Source organism: Humulus lupulus, chromosome 9 (genome assembly GCF_963169125.1).
Source record: "Humulus lupulus chromosome 9, drHumLupu1.1, whole genome shotgun sequence".
Classification (NCBI taxonomy): domain Eukaryota; kingdom Viridiplantae; phylum Streptophyta; class Magnoliopsida; order Rosales; family Cannabaceae; genus Humulus; species Humulus lupulus.
Genome location: NC_084801.1, coordinates 4,105,961 through 4,123,579, shown reverse-complemented (window position 1 = coordinate 4,123,579; position 17,619 = coordinate 4,105,961). Strand labels below are relative to the sequence as shown.

Sequence of the window (17,619 nt, the reverse complement as noted above, 5' to 3'; positions counted from 1 at the left end):
TCCAATTTCTTAGGCAGAAGGTTAAAGAAGATTGGTTAAAACAAGGAGATGAGAATTGCAAGTTATTCCATAATAGCATTCGGTCTAGGATCACTCAAAATGCTATTTATTCTATTTGGGATATGAAGGGTAATTGGCTAGACAGGCAGGAAGATGTGCAACAAGCTTTCCAGAATTACTATACAGATTTACTCGGCTCTGAAATGAAAAGGAGAAGGACTGTTTTAGACTCAGTGGTGCAGCAGGGAGCAACTGTTTCATCTCAGCAAGCTGCGTTTTTATGTGGGAATTATACATCAGAGGAGGTCAAACGAGCACTTTACTCAATTCCTGATGACAAATCCCCTGGTCCCGATGGATATAGTAGTGCTTTCTTTAAAAAATCTTGGAACATTATTGGTACAGACTTTACTCAGGCAGTTCTTTCTTTTCTTCACTCGGGGAGGATCCTGAAAGAGATTAACACTACTAATATAATTCTTATCCCTAAGACTAATTGCCCTAAACATGTGAGTGACTTTAGACTTATTGCTTGCTGTAATGTGGTTTACAAGGTTGCTATGAAGCTTATTTGTAATAGATTAAGGGAGGTTTTACCTTTGATAATATCTGAAAACCAGAGTGGTTTTATCAAAGGTGGAAATATTGCTCATAACATAATGCTCTGTCAGGACATGGTTAGAGAGTATGGAAGGAAAACAGCTAAGGCAGCTTGCCTTATCAAGATTGATCTTCAAAAGGCCTATGACTCCCTAGATTGGAATTTCTTGCAAGAAATGATGTATGAACTTAAATTTCCAGCTCAATTCATTCGGCTTGTCATGGTCTGTGTTACATCAGCTAGATTCTCGATTATACTTAATGGAGCCCCTTTAGATTTGATTCATTCTAGAAGAGGATTAAGGCAAGGGGACCCCATGTCCCCTCTTCTCTTTGTGATTGGAATGGAATATTTGTCCAGAATTCTAGCTAGAGTTGCTCTGCATTCCGATTTTAAATATCACCCTCGATGTGACTGTTTGCATTTAACTCATTTGTGCTTTGCAGATGATTTACTTCTTTTTAGTCGGGGTGAGTTCAAGGCAATGTACATGCTCTTAAGAGGGTTTCAATTATTTTCGGAAACCTCTGGTTTGCAGGCTAATAAGCAGAAATCTGCTATTTTTGGAGCTGGTATGCAGGAGGAGGTTTGGTTTCAATTATCTGAGGCTACTGGTTTTTAGAAAGGTAGGCTCCCTTTCAATTACTTAGGGATGACTATTAGTAATAAAAGACTCTCCATAGCTGATTGTGATTGCTTGGTGGAAAAGATGGTGAAAAGAATAAGAATTTGGAGTACTAGGAACATATCTTATGCTGGCTGGTGTACACTCATCAACTCTGTTCTGCTCTCCATAAACAACTACTGGTCTCAAATAGTTGTATTACCTAAATATGTGATTAACAAGATTAACCAGGTTTGCAGGAACTTCTTATGGCATAGTGGAGTTCGGTTGGAAGGGCCTGGGAGAGTTTCCTGGCCTGAAGTTAGTTGTCCTAAACAGAGAGGTGGTCTGGGTTTTAAAGATGTCGGGTTGTGGAACAAGTGTGCTATTGGTAAATATGTCTGGGCTATTGCGAAAGAGGAAGAGAACTTGTGGGTGAAATGGATCCATGCCGTTTATTTAAAGCAAGAGGACTGGTGGAGCTATAAGGCGCCTAGCTCTAGTAGTTGGTATTGGAAAAGAATTGTTAGGATCAAAGAGGATTTCAAGGTTGCTTATCAAGAATCCTTGCTCAGCAGGGATCAGTATAGTATAGCTAATTGGTATAAGCTGTTGATAAACAAGTCCCAAACCAGATGGAATTATGCTTTTATCTGGAATAGACTTGGTATACCTAAGCATAAATTTGTCTCTTGGTTGATGTTAAAGCAACGACTTCCTTCTAAAGATAGGCTCTTTCGGTTTGGAATAACCCAAGATTCTCTGTGTGTTATTTGTGGCCTGCATGATGAAAGCCATAGACATCTTTTCTTCGATTGCCACTTTAGTAAGAGCTGCCTTCTCTCTATATTGTAGTGGCTTAGAATTGGTTCCAACTGTTGCGAGATGATAGGTTTGATGAATTGGATTTGTCGAAGTAGGCAGTCGGCGTGTAAAAGAAGTGTATATTTGTGTGCTCTAAGTGCTTGTGTTTACCATATCTGGAAAGCAAGGAACTCAGCCTTTTGGAATAGGTCGGTTCCGTTAGTGTCCTGTGTTTCTCAAAATATCAAGACTGATATTTGTATTAGACTGAGGAGGTTACTTGATAGGAACCTTGGTAAGGAGGATATGGCTTGGGTGAGGAAGATTTATTGTAATTAATGGTGCTTAGTAGTCTGTTTCTTTCTTTGGTGTCTGTTTAATTGGTGTTTGTAATTTTGTTGTGCTTAATACAAGTTGCTGATTTACCAAAAAAAAAAAATGTTGGCACAAATATCTTCAGCAATTCTTGGATGCAATGAAGGATGCCGGACTTCGTTTGATTGCCGGGATGTGTGTCGACGTTGTCGTCTTCGTGGTGGTCGCAGAATTTGCGTTGTGGTTTAGATTATTCTAAATATAGTTTTATATCGATTGACACCTGCCCTAGAGTATATATATATATACTCTATATATATACATATATGAAATAATGTCAATCGTACGTAGTAGTAGTGTAATGAATAATAATGTTTTACATATGCATGCAATAGCATGTGTGTGTGGACGTCTTATGCTTTGCTTGTAGTATGTAAGCACTTGAATACAAGTGGTCCCATAAATATAATATGCATATTTTCTGGGATTCCCTAGTACGTGTAACTTTATAATTAAAATTAAGGAAATTTGAGTTTTTATGCTTCATAAGGTGACCTAAATAAAAAAAAATACTAGACCTTCTAATCATTTAAAAAAAATGTCAAATCTTTTGATAATACCCAAAATACCCTTCCCATAATTTTTCCATCCACTTCCTCTTCTCTCTTCCCTCTCAACTCTCTCTCTAGAAAAAAATTCATGAGTAAGGTAAAATATAAGAGAACTCAATGTAAAAGCAAGTATTCCTTACTTAGGACACTAAAATACTGCATTTCGAACATATCTGTGAATGATTTTTGAGTTTTTTCTTGTGATTTTTTTTCAGAACTGAAATTTTGAAATCTGCAAAAAATCGACGTGGTTCAATGGTGCTCGGTGTCAGTTCGATGGGGCCTTCAAAATGAAGATTTTCATGAAAACATCGTTGTTGCTCGATGGTGGTTCGATGCGATTCTTGCAAGATACATAATTTTTCACTCGGGTGTCCGTTTGGGGTGATTTTTTTTAATTTTTGGTATTTTTTCAAGATCTACACGTTTGAGATGTGTATATACACATTTGAGAAATATAAATCTTGAAAAAAAAATGACAAATGCAAAACATACCTCATGTTCAAGATATGTTTTGGTATGTTTTCAAGTTATAAACTTTGAAAATGTGTATGTCATCTAAAACGTGTAGATCTAAAAAAAATACTCAAAAAAAAAAAAATCATTCCAAACGGACATCCGAGTGAAAAATCATCCCAAAAGATCTTCAACTTTACTCCTCAGGTGGCGGGACAGGCACAGGTCACTCTCACTGTCCAACCTTCTCTTTCAGATATATTATTGATAGAAAGTTCAGGAAAGAATGCTCAATGCTTTGGTAAATTTTGCGCGCCTTGGTCACCTTGCCAACCTGGATGTAGATGTATTGGAACGCTTGGTACCGGAGCTTGTGCTGGATTCTAATATGTATTCTATGTAATGTCGATTGACGCCTACATATATATGAAATAATGTCAATCATATATATATAATGCTATTAGTAATGAATAATGATGTTACACATGATATGACATGAGCAGGCATATTTACGTACGGTGTAAATATGCATGCATGTTATTAGTGTAACTTAATTTATGTATGCCTTTAATTCCTTGATAAAATGGAATACTATTATTAATTAGTCTTGTGTTGTGTTTTGTACAATTTACTTATTATCCGAACTATTATCACTTTCAAATTTGTTTGTTTGTTTTTAGTCTTGTTCGCTTGTGTAAATTTGTTAAGATTGAGTGAGTCTTAGTTTAAGGTGTTAGTCTAACGTGAATCTATTTTAAATTATCACTACAAGAAAATTAGGCTCTAGCGACGACATTAAAATTTTCGTCACCAGAGGTACTTTCAGAGACAGGTGTGCATATCTCTCCTATTTCGCGCGAAACCAAATAAAAAACCCCAAAAACTTAATTTTCCCTCTGTAATTAATCTTTCCTCTTAGACCCCATACCCCAAACAACCCCAAACTCCAAACCTCTCTGACCCCAAACCCCACTCTCTCCTCTCAGACCCCAAACCTCAAACCCCAAACCTCTGTAAGCCTCTCTCTCTCTCTCTCTCTCTCTCTCTCTTATCTTAGACCTCAAACCACTACAAAAAAAGGGGTTTTAGCGACGACTTCAGTCGTTGCTAATTCCCAAAATGTCATCGCTAATTCCTTTAGCGACCACTATGTCGTCGCTACTTGTCGTCGCTAAATGCCGGTCGCTAATTGTTTTTAATTAGCGACGAACTGGAAAATGTCGTCGCTATTTCCCTCTAGCGACTACATATTGTCGCTAAAAGGTGCATTTTTTCGTCGCTGTTACTTTGCAATTTCCTCTGATTAGTGCCATAATGTTAAGATTTAGCGACAACATTTTGTACTTTTAGCGACAATATGTTGTCGCTAAAAATCCATATATATATATTTTTTAAATTTAATATTTTTTTATCAACCGTTAATGCACTATTATATATACTTAAAAAAAAGGCCATTAGCTATATTATCATTCCTACATACAGGGCAGCTGTTAAAAGAGATTAATTCTACAGTGATTACTCTTATCCCTAAATGCAAATGCCCCAATTCTGTAAGTGATTACCGCCCTATTTCTTGCTGCAATGTTCTATACAAAGTGGCTACAAAATTGATTTGCAGTAGGCTGAAAGTCATCCTTCCTGATCTAGTGGCTCAAAACCAAGGAGGGTTTATTCAAGGCAGAATAATCTCTCATAATATTATGATTTGTCAGGATCTCATTAGACATTATGGACGGAAATCTAGTAGGCCTAATTGCATGATAAAGCTGGATTTACAAAAGGCTTACGATACCATGGAATGGGGATTCATAGAAGAGATGCTTCAAGCCTTTAAATTCCCTGTCAAATTCATTAGGCTTATATTGGCTTGCATATCTACACCTAAGTATTCTCTCATGTTTAATGGATCTATGCATGGTTTCTTTGCATCGAAAAGAGGTTTGAGGCAAGGGGACCCAATGTCCCCTTTGATTTTTGTACTTGGAATGGAATACTTGAGCAGAATCATGCAAAAAGTTGTGGAGAAGGAGGGGTTTCAGTTTCATGACAGATGCAGCGAGTTAAAACTAAATCATCTCAGCTTTGCCGATGATGTGCTATTGTTCTGCAAGGGCGATTTCAAGAGCATATATCTAATGTTGCAGGGGCTCAAGTTGTTTTCAAAAACTTCTGGTTTGATCCCAAATATCAAAAAGTCAGCTATCTACTGTAGTGGAATGCGTGAGGAGGAAATTAGAAGACTGACTGATATGTCAGGATTCAGTAGAAGTCCTTTACCATTCAAGTATCTTGGTATCCCCATTTGTGCCAAGAGAATTTCAGCTATTGATTGTAAACTGCTGGTTGAGAAAATGACAGCTAGGATTAAGAGTTGGAGTACCAGGAATTTATCATTTGCTGGTAGGTCAATATTGATTCATTCGGTACTGCTTTCTATTCATGCCTATTGGAGCCAAATCATGATTCTACCCAAGGAAATTATGTCTGAGATTGAAAGGGTATGTAGAAGTTTCCTCTGGAAAGGGCAGAGCATTATGGCTGGGTCTGGTAGTGTGGCTTGGAGTAGACTTTGTAAGCCTAAGAAGGCTGGTGGAATCGGTTTCATGAGTATCTCAGAGTGGAACTGAGCAGCTATGTTTAAAAATGTCTGGTCAATTGCAACAAAAAAAGATAATCTATGGGTTAAGTGGGTGCATAGTGTGTATATAAAGAATGAAGAGTGGTGGAGATACAAGGCTCCGCCCCCTAGTAGCTGGTACTGGAGGAAATTAGTGATGCTCAAAGATCAAGTTAAACAGATTATGGATTCTGGGCAGTTTACACAGAAGGTTTATCAGATTTCCTACGGGTATAAAATGCTTACTCAGGTGCAAGAAAAGTTTCATTGGAGAAAAGCAGTTTGGGGCAGATTCAACATACCCAAACATAGCTTTATACTCTGGCTAGCAGTACAGCATAGACTCAAAACCAGAGACAGACTTTGCCGTTTCAATATAGCAGAGGAATCAGCTTGCATCCTTTGAACTGGAGCAGAAGAATCAGGGGCCCATCTATTTTTTGATTGCTCATTCTCTCAGGAATGCCTATATCAAATGAAGACTTGGCTGGGATGGCAAGCTCATACAGATTCGTTGCAAGGACTACTTCGATGGATAGACAAGTCCAGGAGAAGCAGATTTCAGAAGAAAGTTCTGGCTGCCTCAATTGCCTCGTTGGTTTATCATTTATGGCAGGCTAGAAATTCTAAACTCTGGCATTCAAGCATTATCTCTCCCACGTTGTTAGTTCAGGAAGCCAAATGGCAACTTAAAACTAGGATAACATGTATAATGCCTAAGAAAATAGATCAAGTTGATAAGGAATGGTTTGAATCTTTATAGCTTTGAGTTTTTATAGATATGTTTATACATTGTATAGAGAACGGGCCTTATTTCAATAGGTGCCTTTAGATTGTAAATTTGTAAGTGGAGTAATGAATAGCTGCTGATTCATCAAAAAAAGAAAAAAAGAAAAAAAAGGCCATTATTCAATATATATACTAACACATTTTTTTTGCTAAAAGATTTGAAATAGAAGAGAAATTTAACTATGCACAAAATTATATTTTTACTATAAATATTTTTATGACAAAGTCAGTATCATAGTAAAATTAAAATACATAAATATAAATGTTTTCAACTAGGTGTTGTAGGATCGACACCATGACCTTGCTGAGAAGATCCAGATCCCGAGACTCCACCAATCCTAGCCAAGTGCTCCTCTATGGCTCGGAGTCGCTCCCTCACCTCTTGCATGTCTTGTGCGGTAGGAGGTGGTTGGGCTGGTTGAGGTACATCAGCCGCTTCACAATTCGCCCTCGTGCGAATCCTACGACCAAGGCCCGGCTGATAGCCTCGACGACGTCCAAAGATCGTCTCAACAAGAATAATGTCATCCTCTTCTCTCGGGATAGTACTCGAAGCAGAAGCGCTCGTAGATGATTGTGACTGCAGAGTGTCACGTATCTCCATCATCTTTTCCTGTATCACACAATTTTCAAGAATATTAGAATTTACAACACAATAAAGTAAGAAAACCATAAAATATAAATTTACTTACATAGTTATCCTTTGCTGCCTTGCTCACCCAACCTTCCCCGTCTATGTACTTAGTCGCCATCCAAATCTCTGGAACCCCAACAAGACACCCAGTTTGTAAATCACGCTACAATACAAGAAGTTTGAAAAAAATTAAGAAAAAAATCATTATAAAAAAACATAAATAAAAATTATGTAAAAAAGAAAGTACCTTCTTGTAACAAAGGGCTGGCGTAGACTGTGAGCCCTGCACGCTTCTCTGTTTTTGTTTTGCACGGTTCGCAGAGTTAATCTCAGAACGCCTCTGCAAAGAACTTGTGTTAACCATATGTTAAATTAACAAAAATAAATTAAAAAATAATATGTTTGTGAATACCTTCACTTCAGGGAGATCAAAATACTGGAGCACCTTCTGCCATTTCTCCATGCCCAAACCATCAGGAGGATGTGCTCGACCATTATTTTTTAATTGAGTGGACAAGTCATTCTTCCACTCCAAGTAACGATCAGCGCACGACCGTTGAATGCCCAAAAGAATGCAGGGGAGGTTCTCTGAGGCATATCGACTTCGACCAATGTCGAATAAATCATCCTGAATCAAAAAAATAAAATAAATTAGCTAGATTTAATATTAAAGTGAACCCAATAAAAAAATTATAGAAATAAATTACCTCTAGACGAGAAAGTATGCGATCCCTAACTTCGCTGGGTAATTTATCCCGTCGGTCGTAGTCGGGATCGGCATATTATCGAATGAGAATGCCGATCTCTCTAGAGAAATGTTGGGAATAATCACCAATTTCTTTGTAAGTCTTCCCTCGAACATCCCACTCCAGTGGTAGTGGTCTACCTAATGCAACTCTAGCTTCTCGAGTTGAAAACCCTTTGTTGATGCCGCGCCTTTTCGTTTTAGTTGTCACTATTATTTCTCAAATACATATAATTATTATATACACATAAATAAATTAATTCAATATATTCATCCAAAAAAATAATAATTGCATGTGATACCTCTCTCACAATCAGCCTGCATCTGCATTGGATCTGGAGGAGGATCTGCCCCACCATACCTTCGTGATGTTGCATAACCGCAGAAGACATATCTAAGCCTCTGATAAAAAACACAACTCCATAACATCACATACAACTCAAAGCCTAAGGAATGAAACACACAAATTTCCAAACCAGATATTCATCAAAGTCAAAAGTATGAATCATATACTAAACAAAATGGGCACCTAATTAATCCTAAACATATAAAAGAACCAAAAGAATACCTCAAGATACAAAGTCCATAAATATTGATTGCATAAAAAAAAACAACTAATGAGATTTCACAGAAAAAACAGAGCTTAAGCTATTCTTTGATTGCTATAAAATAAGCTTAAAATTCAAAACACTTAACAGAAAACACAGAGCAAAAAATAAAAGCATATATTTTTTAATCCTGATATTAACACAAAACAGAACAAGCAAGAGCACAAAACCAGCAAGTCCAAATGTTTTTATTATTATAGTTCCAAAAAGAAATACCAAACCAAATACAATAGATTTTTGTTTAGAAAGTCCACACCATCTATAACTATAACTATAACTATAACTATAGAGAACTATGTCTAATGTCAATGCATATGAAAGGGACAAGTCGTCCAATTTGGTCATTGTTTTCTTGGGCTCTAATTAATACCCAATATGGTTGTTTTCATTATAATATAAAAACAGACATAGTATAAAAAGCTTTCATGTTGTTGTTGAAAACTAGCTCATTTGTATCCGTATATTGGTGGTTGTGATTGATGCTTACGTTACATATGAGTTATTCTCTATTAATTTGTTCTGGCTAGAATTATGGTTGCAATACATATAGAAAATATTAATAAAATAATATAAAAGTTCCAGTGACACCTATTCAGCAAGGTTTATGAAAACCTATCTGAAGAAAGCCTTAATAGTCATCCCAGTTAAGTTTATGATTTAAATGTAATCATGTACTTCAAATTTACAATTCTATACGTGCATTTGTATAAAACCCCACTATAAATTAAGATAACATAAAAATGAACAAAGCAAACAAGATAGCTAAATCTAAACTTCGATACATCAAAAAGAAAATGATCTTAATAATCAAAGCTACAGAAAAGTAAAACAAGGATAAATCTCAAGTACCAACCTGATGAGCAAGATCAAATTGTGCCAATATAACTTATACATACTTATATAACAAGTACCTCTGAACACCATAAACCAGAGTCAATTAATTCTTGATTGGGTGACATATAACTCTCCTTATTTAATAAATAAAGTACTATATTTCACTTTTTTGCTAGCTAGTTTATTTGTCTTCTTTTTAACATTTAAACATATTATTTTCGTTTTCTTATAATGTCAGCTAGATCTGTATTAATTGAATCGTCATGTGCACACTTCATTTAATATATAGTTATCAATCATAGAGAAAGAGACCATTAGTGGTCCATAAGTCTAACAGCCTAAGACTCATATATAATAATAATAATAATGAAAATTAAATATATAGATATATAGGGAAAATTAATAAACTGTAAAACTTGTCTCCCACTTCATATACAGGAAACCTGTCCGTAGTTGATCAGAGTTTTCTTCTGTTGACATTCAAAAAAACTTAACTAAACAACTTTTAATGAAGATTGTCCACTTATTTTTTTTTTATATGGGAACCACATTTTAATTAACTAATGGAAATTGCATATATTTATATATAACATATATGTATATGTTAGGCATTAATGTTTCTTCTCAATCATACAAAAACAGAACATATATATACAACCTACCTTCTATCCAAATACTCCATAACTTAAAAATGGTCCTAAAAGACACTCCATAACTAAAAAAGTTTCTAAGATAAATGCACTCAGTGCAGTCACTTTATTCTTGTCCAACCAAAACAGAACATCCAAAAATGAATCTTATACTTCAATGGTCATTCAGACTAGCTCAAATTTTGACTGCAAACTAATAAGGTTTATACCATGATTCTGGCTACCTTGAAGTGGTTTAGATGTGTAAATATGCAAGTATCTAAATTAAAGTTTAAATTTTCACTACAAACCAAAAAGGCTTATACCTTGATGTTATAATGGCTCCACTCAATTTAGACACTTGCATGGCATGTTTGATTCTGTTATCACTCAATATTCGACACTTGCTTATATAATTGGTTAGTGTGGGGCATTTGCCTAAAGTTAAGTAAATATCTGAAAAAAAAAAACACTGAAATCTTGTTGGCTTTTATTATTAATTCAATCCGACTTCTTTAGAGAAAATACCATATTCCATATTAGGATGTGAAAAATATCAACTAGCACTACAAAAAAGGGGACTTTTGCCAGCGCAAATTTGCGCCGGCAAAAGTAAGGTTTTGCGCCGGCAAAACCCATGGAGTTTTTGCCGACGCAATTTTGCGCCGGCAAAGAATCGCGTCGTATCTCCGTCGCTAATTTCACTTTTTCCGACGCAAATATAATGCGCCGGCAATGGCCTTTTTTGGCGACGAAAAAATACGCCGGTAAAAAAATCTGTCACGATATTGTGGAAAACACTTTTAGCGGCGCAATAATGCGCCGGCAATAGTTTACTTTTTTAGTGGCGCATTTTTGCGCCGGTAAAGGTGTATATGTGAAGTTAAGATTGAAACTTTTTGCCGACGTAATTTTGCGCCGGTAAAAGTATTTTTAAAATAATAATTTTGATTAAATTACTAATATTATTTTCAATATATTAATATTAATTAATAATTTTCAATTTTAATATATTAATAATTATTTAATTTTTTAGTAATATTATTTAATTAGAAATAAAATTAAAATTAAAATTTTATAAATAAATAAATAAAAAATTACAACTATTAATATTTATTGTCTCCACCAAACATGAAAATATAAAAGTAATTTAGTAAAATAAATGTCTCATAAATTAAATTTTAAATAAATAGAAAAAAAGTTCTACAAATGAGTACTGCCCGCCTCATCATTCCCGCCCCCGTCAGCATCATCGTCCTCGTCCGAATCCTGGTCTGGTAAGTCAACAGTAAAACCAGGAGCCAATTCACCAACCTGCTTCAACAAAGCACTGAGCAGGAGATCTTGACGCCGTTGACGACTCTCAAGTTTAGTCGTATGCTTCTTTAGGTTCTGATTTTCTAGCATAATGTCCTGATTTTGTTGCAAAATGGTGTCCACTTCAGGTGGCAATTGCCCGGACATTTGAGAAGTTGATGAAGATGCTGCCCTCTTTGCGCCAATTGCCTTCAACCTAGGCAACCCCCCAAACCCTTTCTTATAACACGAGCGGGGTCCAAGGACATCCGTGACAATATCCTTATCAGGCGGGAAATGACTGTCGACATTATCGCCGACACAAGAAGCAGCAGATGATGCAGGGGCCGTACTCTGCGATGCTCGACGTTCGGTCATCTCATTCTGCACAATAAAAAGCACGTATTTCGAATTCCAATATAACATTATTTGAAAACCTAACTTATAAATTTTTAATATAACAACATATAAAATATAACTTTATTATCTATCTGCTAACACCCTATCATTAATGACTGCAGACCAGTGATTGAAAAAGAATGTAATTAATTTTGTTCCCGTATCAGGGAGCAAGTGGGCTAAAGTAAATTTGGTCATGAAAATCCATTTCTGATTGAAAATCATGAAGATATTATTGATAAATACGGTAGGTGCAGTTAATTCCATTAATGGGGAATTTACGTCTCCAAACATATACATCAACTACATTTGCATGTTTTTCATTCAGAAATGGATTTTCATGACCAAATTTACTTTAGCCCGCAAGCTCCCTGATACGGGGACAACATTAGTTACATTCTTTTTTTATCTTAGTCCACAATCATTAATCATAAAAATATTGGCACATAGATTATAAAGATTTCATTGTTAAAAATTTAATTAATAATTAATAAATAATTACTAATTGACAACAACCAATTAATAATTAATATTTATTAATTATTTACTAATTTTTTTTTAAAGTTAAATGATCATAAATTAGTTAAGGTTATGCAACTAACATGTTTTGTCGCTGCTGCATCACTAATCCACTTATCCTTCTTCTTATGGAGGTGCTCGAATGTGTCGATCATGCTCGGGAGCTGGCCACACTACAAGAAAATGGGGTCTTTACCTACCAATTGTAAGTGTAGGTAAAACTAGCCTAATGGTGGGTAATATGGTTTACCTACCAATATTGAATTGGTAGAGATTGGTAGGTAAAAGTTAGTGGGGAAATAGTCTTTACCTACACTTATTAACACTGGTAGGTAAAAGAATCAGTGGACCCCACTAAGTTATAAATCAATTTATGAGTCATCAAATGACGTGTTTGATGACATGGCATCCTACGTGTATGCTGACATGGTTTTTGTAGTTTTACGTGTCTGATGACGTGGCATCATATGTAGCATCCTACGTGGCATTCTGCGTGGCATCATGTGTGGCATCCAACGTAGTGTCATTTTATTAGCCCACATAGCATTATTTTATTGGTTTGTTACACAATTTATATTTTGTTCAAATTTAATGGTTATATGTAGGTAAAAGATAATAACAGTTATTTATAAATGTTATATATTAGAAATAAACTAGAAAAAAACCATTCAATAATAAAATGTTTAATGCTAAAATTCTGTATAATGTTCAATACTAAAATAAGTCATAAAGTTATCATTTTAAAGTTACCCCTACCAAAATAAAAAAAACTTCATAAAGTTCATTCCATTCCTTAGTAAATTAATGTAAATAAACTAAGAATCATCTATTATTGGATTCCAAATAGTGATCAACGGCTTCTTTCATAGGAAGTAGAGGTGGAACTTGCCTAGTCCTCAGTTGAGCTTCCACAATAGTATCATTAAGTTCACTGAAATGGAGAAACAAAAAATGACACTAGATTAGAATAAAGCCTGAAAAAGAAACACTAGCTGGTATGAACAGATAAATATTTTTCCTTCTTAGAACAGAAGTGAAATTTGAAATCCTAGAATACATGTCAATCTCCACATTGAGAAGGTTTCATTATCTATAAATCATACATGCTAATGCTAATGCTATATATGAGCATACCTAACAAAGGTTGCAGCCCATTCTTGAGATGTATGAGTTGTTACATGCATGAAATTATGCTGGTGTCTCTTTTCTCTTTCATCAGCTGGCATATTCAAATGATCACGATCACGAGACTGCATTTGATTCAAAACAATGTCCAAAGCATTATCCCTTTAACAATATATTTCTACTTCAATATAAAGATATATTATTTTCTTTATTTCCTATAAAAGAGAAAACAATGAGTTCAGTTATAATTAGAATCATAAGTTGTTCTTCAGGATCATTATTTGCCCAAGAAAATTCTATTTACAACATCAACCGGCAAAGCATAGGCTGGATCTATGGCTTTCAATCCTGGATATTCAAGAAGTGAAAGTCCTGCATCAACCATATTTCATGTCATAAAAATAAAATGTAACATAAAGACCATTTAATTAGCACCTAATGAAATTCAGGGCACAAGCCTAAGAGATAACTACACTGTTTCCTAAATTCCTACGTTCAAAATTTCATAGAAAAAAAAAAATGCAAACCCATAGAAGTGATTACTCAACTATCCCCACGTGTCTCTCTCTATTATCTTACCCTTCCTAAACTATGAAATAGTACCAATTTTATGAACAGAACTTATAATAGAGGACAAATAGTTAAATCCGAAATTTTGGCATTACAGATGCTTTCAAAATGCAATGCATCCTAGACTGTTAACTTTCATAGAGAGAGGGCGGCATGCATATTCAAAAGAAAATGAAAGAACTCAAGTAATTTTACCAGCTACACCAAAGTATGTGTGGTAGACATCAACTGCATCATCTGGTTTATCTGAAATTCCTCCATTTTCTACATCCCGAGATTACAAAAATTAACCAAAATCCTCAGAGGTAAGAGTGAAAATGTCCCTGTTCCCAACATGATGATCTGAAAGATAAGAGTACTTTGCATAGTTATAAGATTACCTGGCAGTCTAAGATGAACTTCACAAGTTTTTCCTTGTTAATCCAATGTACTCTGTCAATCATAATCAGGCTAGAAAGGACCCACCATGAATAGCAGACCTAGTTAAGAAAACTAATTCAATAGGCTTTAACAAATATTTGTTTCTTTTGCCACTTGAGACTAGCTCAAATGATTCAATGAATAAGTGGAGGTCCAAGATGCAGGGCTCTAAATGTATCTTATAAAAAATAAACAAAGCAATTTCTTTTTAAATAAGAATTCTACATACATCTGGAACTGTCTCTAGGCGCCCATTAAGACCTCCAGATTTGACTTGCCGCTCACACAACCACCACCCGAGAAGGTCTTTGTCGATATGATGCAGAGACCCTGTAATAGCAAGAGCTCCCACACAAAGGAATATCCACACTTTACTTAAAAGGCTTCAGCTTTTTATTACTTATGTACAAATTTACAATGATAGAAGATCAAATCAAGCAAAAAACGTGTTCCCTTTTCAGGATAGGAAACTGTTCCATTTTCAGGACAGATCATGTAAAAGTTGACACTGACATAGAAGATTAAATCAAGCAAAAGGAGTTCCATTTTCAAGATAGGAAAAGGAAACTGCAACAAAATGCTAAACAACTTTTTCGGGCATTGAATATGTTGTATTCAACAATCGGCTTTAAGTTTTCTATATACTAGATTATAGTATGCAACACACTAATACATTGACAAGGGAAACAATTAACCCAAAAAAAATATAATTGTTCCACAAAAAAGAGCCCAATAAACATGTCTTAGACACCGTGAAATAACTCCACAGCAGAATATTCTTTTCATTTTATAAGTTAAATCTATAGAATATGAAATCTTAATAGACTAGATATGATATAAATAAAAAAGAGATCAATATTTCACACTAAATAGACTCAAAAAGTTCAAACTTCTAACCTTGTAAATATCCTCAGCGGTTTTCGCTTCCATGACCTCTATATCTCGAGCAAGATTTAGATAACCTTCATTTAACTTAGCATTGTTGATGATATCCTGCAGTGCCTCTCGTTCCTCATCCTCTGGAACCATCTCCTCATCAAGCACAAAAGGGACACCCTTCACAGCACAGAAATAATATTAGCAAACTCCATCCATATTTAAAGAAACACCATTTTCTATGGGCTTAACGTCTCCATCCCAGTGCCACTAGCAACATCAAGCACAAATAATAAAATCCAGCCATTTTTTTATTTCCAAAGGACAGTACAAACATTTTCTGGTCATTAAGAAAGAAAATGAAGAACAAAAATACTTACCTGCCGAGCAAGGATGTAACAGAATTGCTTTTTTCGCTGAAGATCAGGACAAGTCTCAAATAGCTGCCTTACATACTGCAGCACAACATTCACAAAATTATAACTAAATAATGTCAACATTATTCATTACAATTTGCAAAGATGTGAACATCCCACTAAATACAAAATACTTTAACTCACTTATACATAGTTTCATCTGAAACAAGCAGCAGATTTTTTAAAGAGAAATTAAATAAACGTAATTGAAGTGCAAACCTGCAAATTATCAAGGAAAAGAGCAACTTGAAGTGCGTTTGTATATTCTTGATACTTTTGGTATATAGTGTATGCAATATCCAAAACCAACATGTCATCTGGGCCAGGTACGTATCTGCAGTATAGCATTAAAAATGGAGAAACCGAGTTAATACAAGAAGGTAATAAAGAGAAATTTTGCAATGCTGCAGGCAATAAGCAGAAACTTTTGATTTCTTTTTCACGAAACAATCTAATTAGAATATCTCAAATATTCACATTTCAACATACCGTGCTAAACTGGTGAGGTAAAGACAAGTTCTTTTAAAATTTGTCTTGTCAACATGTTCGATTATCAGATCAAGGTCTTCAACCTAAAAGTTTTCATTCGGCACAAGTTCTCATAAGCCTACCAACCCAAAAAAGATACAACAATATTTAATAATAAAATGTTAACGGAGTAATAGGTCATCTTACCTCTAGTAAGAGGTCAACAGCTTCAGGTTCAGCATTATGCTGCAAACCAGAACAAATTGATAAAAATATATATAATATATTAGCTTCCCTTGTGCAATTATATATAAGTTAATACAATAAATTCTACCAATAATTTGTATTAACCCACAGAAAGACTGGTTTTCCAATCTATGAAAGATGGAAAAGATGAAATACAGAATTCATCATTGGACTTACTTTCATGTGAAAAGCAACAATTTGTTGTACAAGTTCCATTAGATCGTCAATAGCTTCCTCATCAGTCTGCAATAGCAAGTGAGAAGAACATTTGAGGAACTTCTTAAAACATGCAGGAATGCATCTATTTCTTTAGTAATTTATCAACAAACATTGAGTACATTAACAGGATAGATTTTGAACCTATCGCTTAGCATATTCTTGAGAAATTTCTCCTGCCAAATTCCTATTTAAATATATATCATATTTACATATAACAACACAGAGAGATACCATGGGAGAGAGGTGAGTTACCGTGAGTGTAAGTGGGAGAGAGAGATCAAACCCAGCTGTTCCCCAAAGCCCCCACAACGTACGTAGATCCCCATCCCCGCCATTGAGCTCGCATCTGAGACGAGGAAGACCACGAGCCCAGACCCACACCTCTTCCCCGTGCCCTTCTTCAAACTAGAGGCTTGGGCTAGTCGGAATCTCGCCAGAAAGTGTAAGAGGCGGACGGCTTCAGACCATTGGTTAACAGCCCTGGGCAGCGCGTATGGTGGTGAGCTCGTGGGGGTCGACGTTTCGAGGGCCGACGGTTCGATTGGGCTGGCGCGTGTACGGCTCCAGTGATGGGACGATGGCCGTTCGGGCCTGGCAGAGGCAACACAGTAGTCAGAGAGAGAGAAAAAGGGCTTCAGGGAAGATAGATGAAAAGAGGTAAAGAGAAGCTTTATGTTTCAGATTTTTTTTTATTTACAAATTTTCTTATTTATTTAATTACAAAAAATCTGATACCTAATACACAATTTCTTTTTTAATCATCTTGTGTGGCTGAAATAAATACTCAAATATATGTTATTTATATTTTTTCCAACTAT

The 17,619-nt window shown here is 35.3% G+C and overlaps 2 protein-coding genes across 2 annotated transcripts; both read right to left on the bottom strand.

Annotated features, from left to right (window-relative positions):
* Positions 1-6,978: 6,978 nt before the first annotated feature.
* LOC133800789 (uncharacterized) lies at positions 6,979-8,384 on the bottom strand. The gene is made up of 2 exons (XM_062238849.1): positions 7,490-8,384; positions 6,979-7,410 (listed from the first exon to the last, which is right to left on the bottom strand). Exons 1-2 carry the CDS (start codon positions 7,547-7,549, stop codon positions 7,066-7,068), a joined length of 405 nt encoding a protein of 134 aa, XP_062094833.1. The 5' UTR covers positions 7,550-8,384; the 3' UTR covers positions 6,979-7,065.
* A 4,749-nt stretch (positions 8,385-13,133) lies between these two features.
* Positions 13,134-17,413, bottom strand: LOC133801696 (26S proteasome non-ATPase regulatory subunit 2 homolog A-like). The gene is made up of 12 exons (XM_062239954.1): positions 17,054-17,413; positions 16,760-16,825; positions 16,544-16,582; positions 16,358-16,440; positions 16,088-16,202; positions 15,833-15,907; positions 15,474-15,632; positions 14,806-14,906; positions 14,537-14,635; positions 14,352-14,420; positions 13,596-13,958; positions 13,134-13,392 (listed from the first exon to the last, which is right to left on the bottom strand). The coding sequence occupies exons 2-8, from the start codon at positions 16,796-16,798 to the stop codon at positions 14,820-14,822; spliced, it is 597 nt and encodes a 198-aa protein (XP_062095938.1). The 5' UTR covers positions 16,799-16,825; positions 17,054-17,413; the 3' UTR covers positions 13,134-13,392; positions 13,596-13,958; positions 14,352-14,420; positions 14,537-14,635; positions 14,806-14,819.
* Positions 17,414-17,619: the final 206 nt, after the last annotated feature.

Coding starts and splice junctions, on each gene's coding strand:
- LOC133800789 (XM_062238849.1), bottom strand. CDS start 7,549: ATGGCGACTAAGTACATAGACGGGGAAGGTTGGGTGAGCAAGGCAGCA. Junction 7,411..7,489: donor AGGCAGCAAAGGATAACTAT/GTAAGTAAATTT, acceptor TGTGTGATACAG/GAAAAGATGATGGAGATACG.
- LOC133801696 (XM_062239954.1), bottom strand. CDS start 16,798: ATGGAACTTGTACAACAAATTGTTGCTTTTCACATGAAA. Junction 15,633..15,832: donor GTTACATCCTTGCTCGGCAG/GTAAGTATTTTT, acceptor TGTGCTGTGAAG/GGTGTCCCTTTTGTGCTTGA. Junction 14,907..15,473: donor CCGCTGAGGATATTTACAAG/GTTAGAAGTTTG, acceptor TTGCTATTACAG/GGTCTCTGCATCATATCGAC.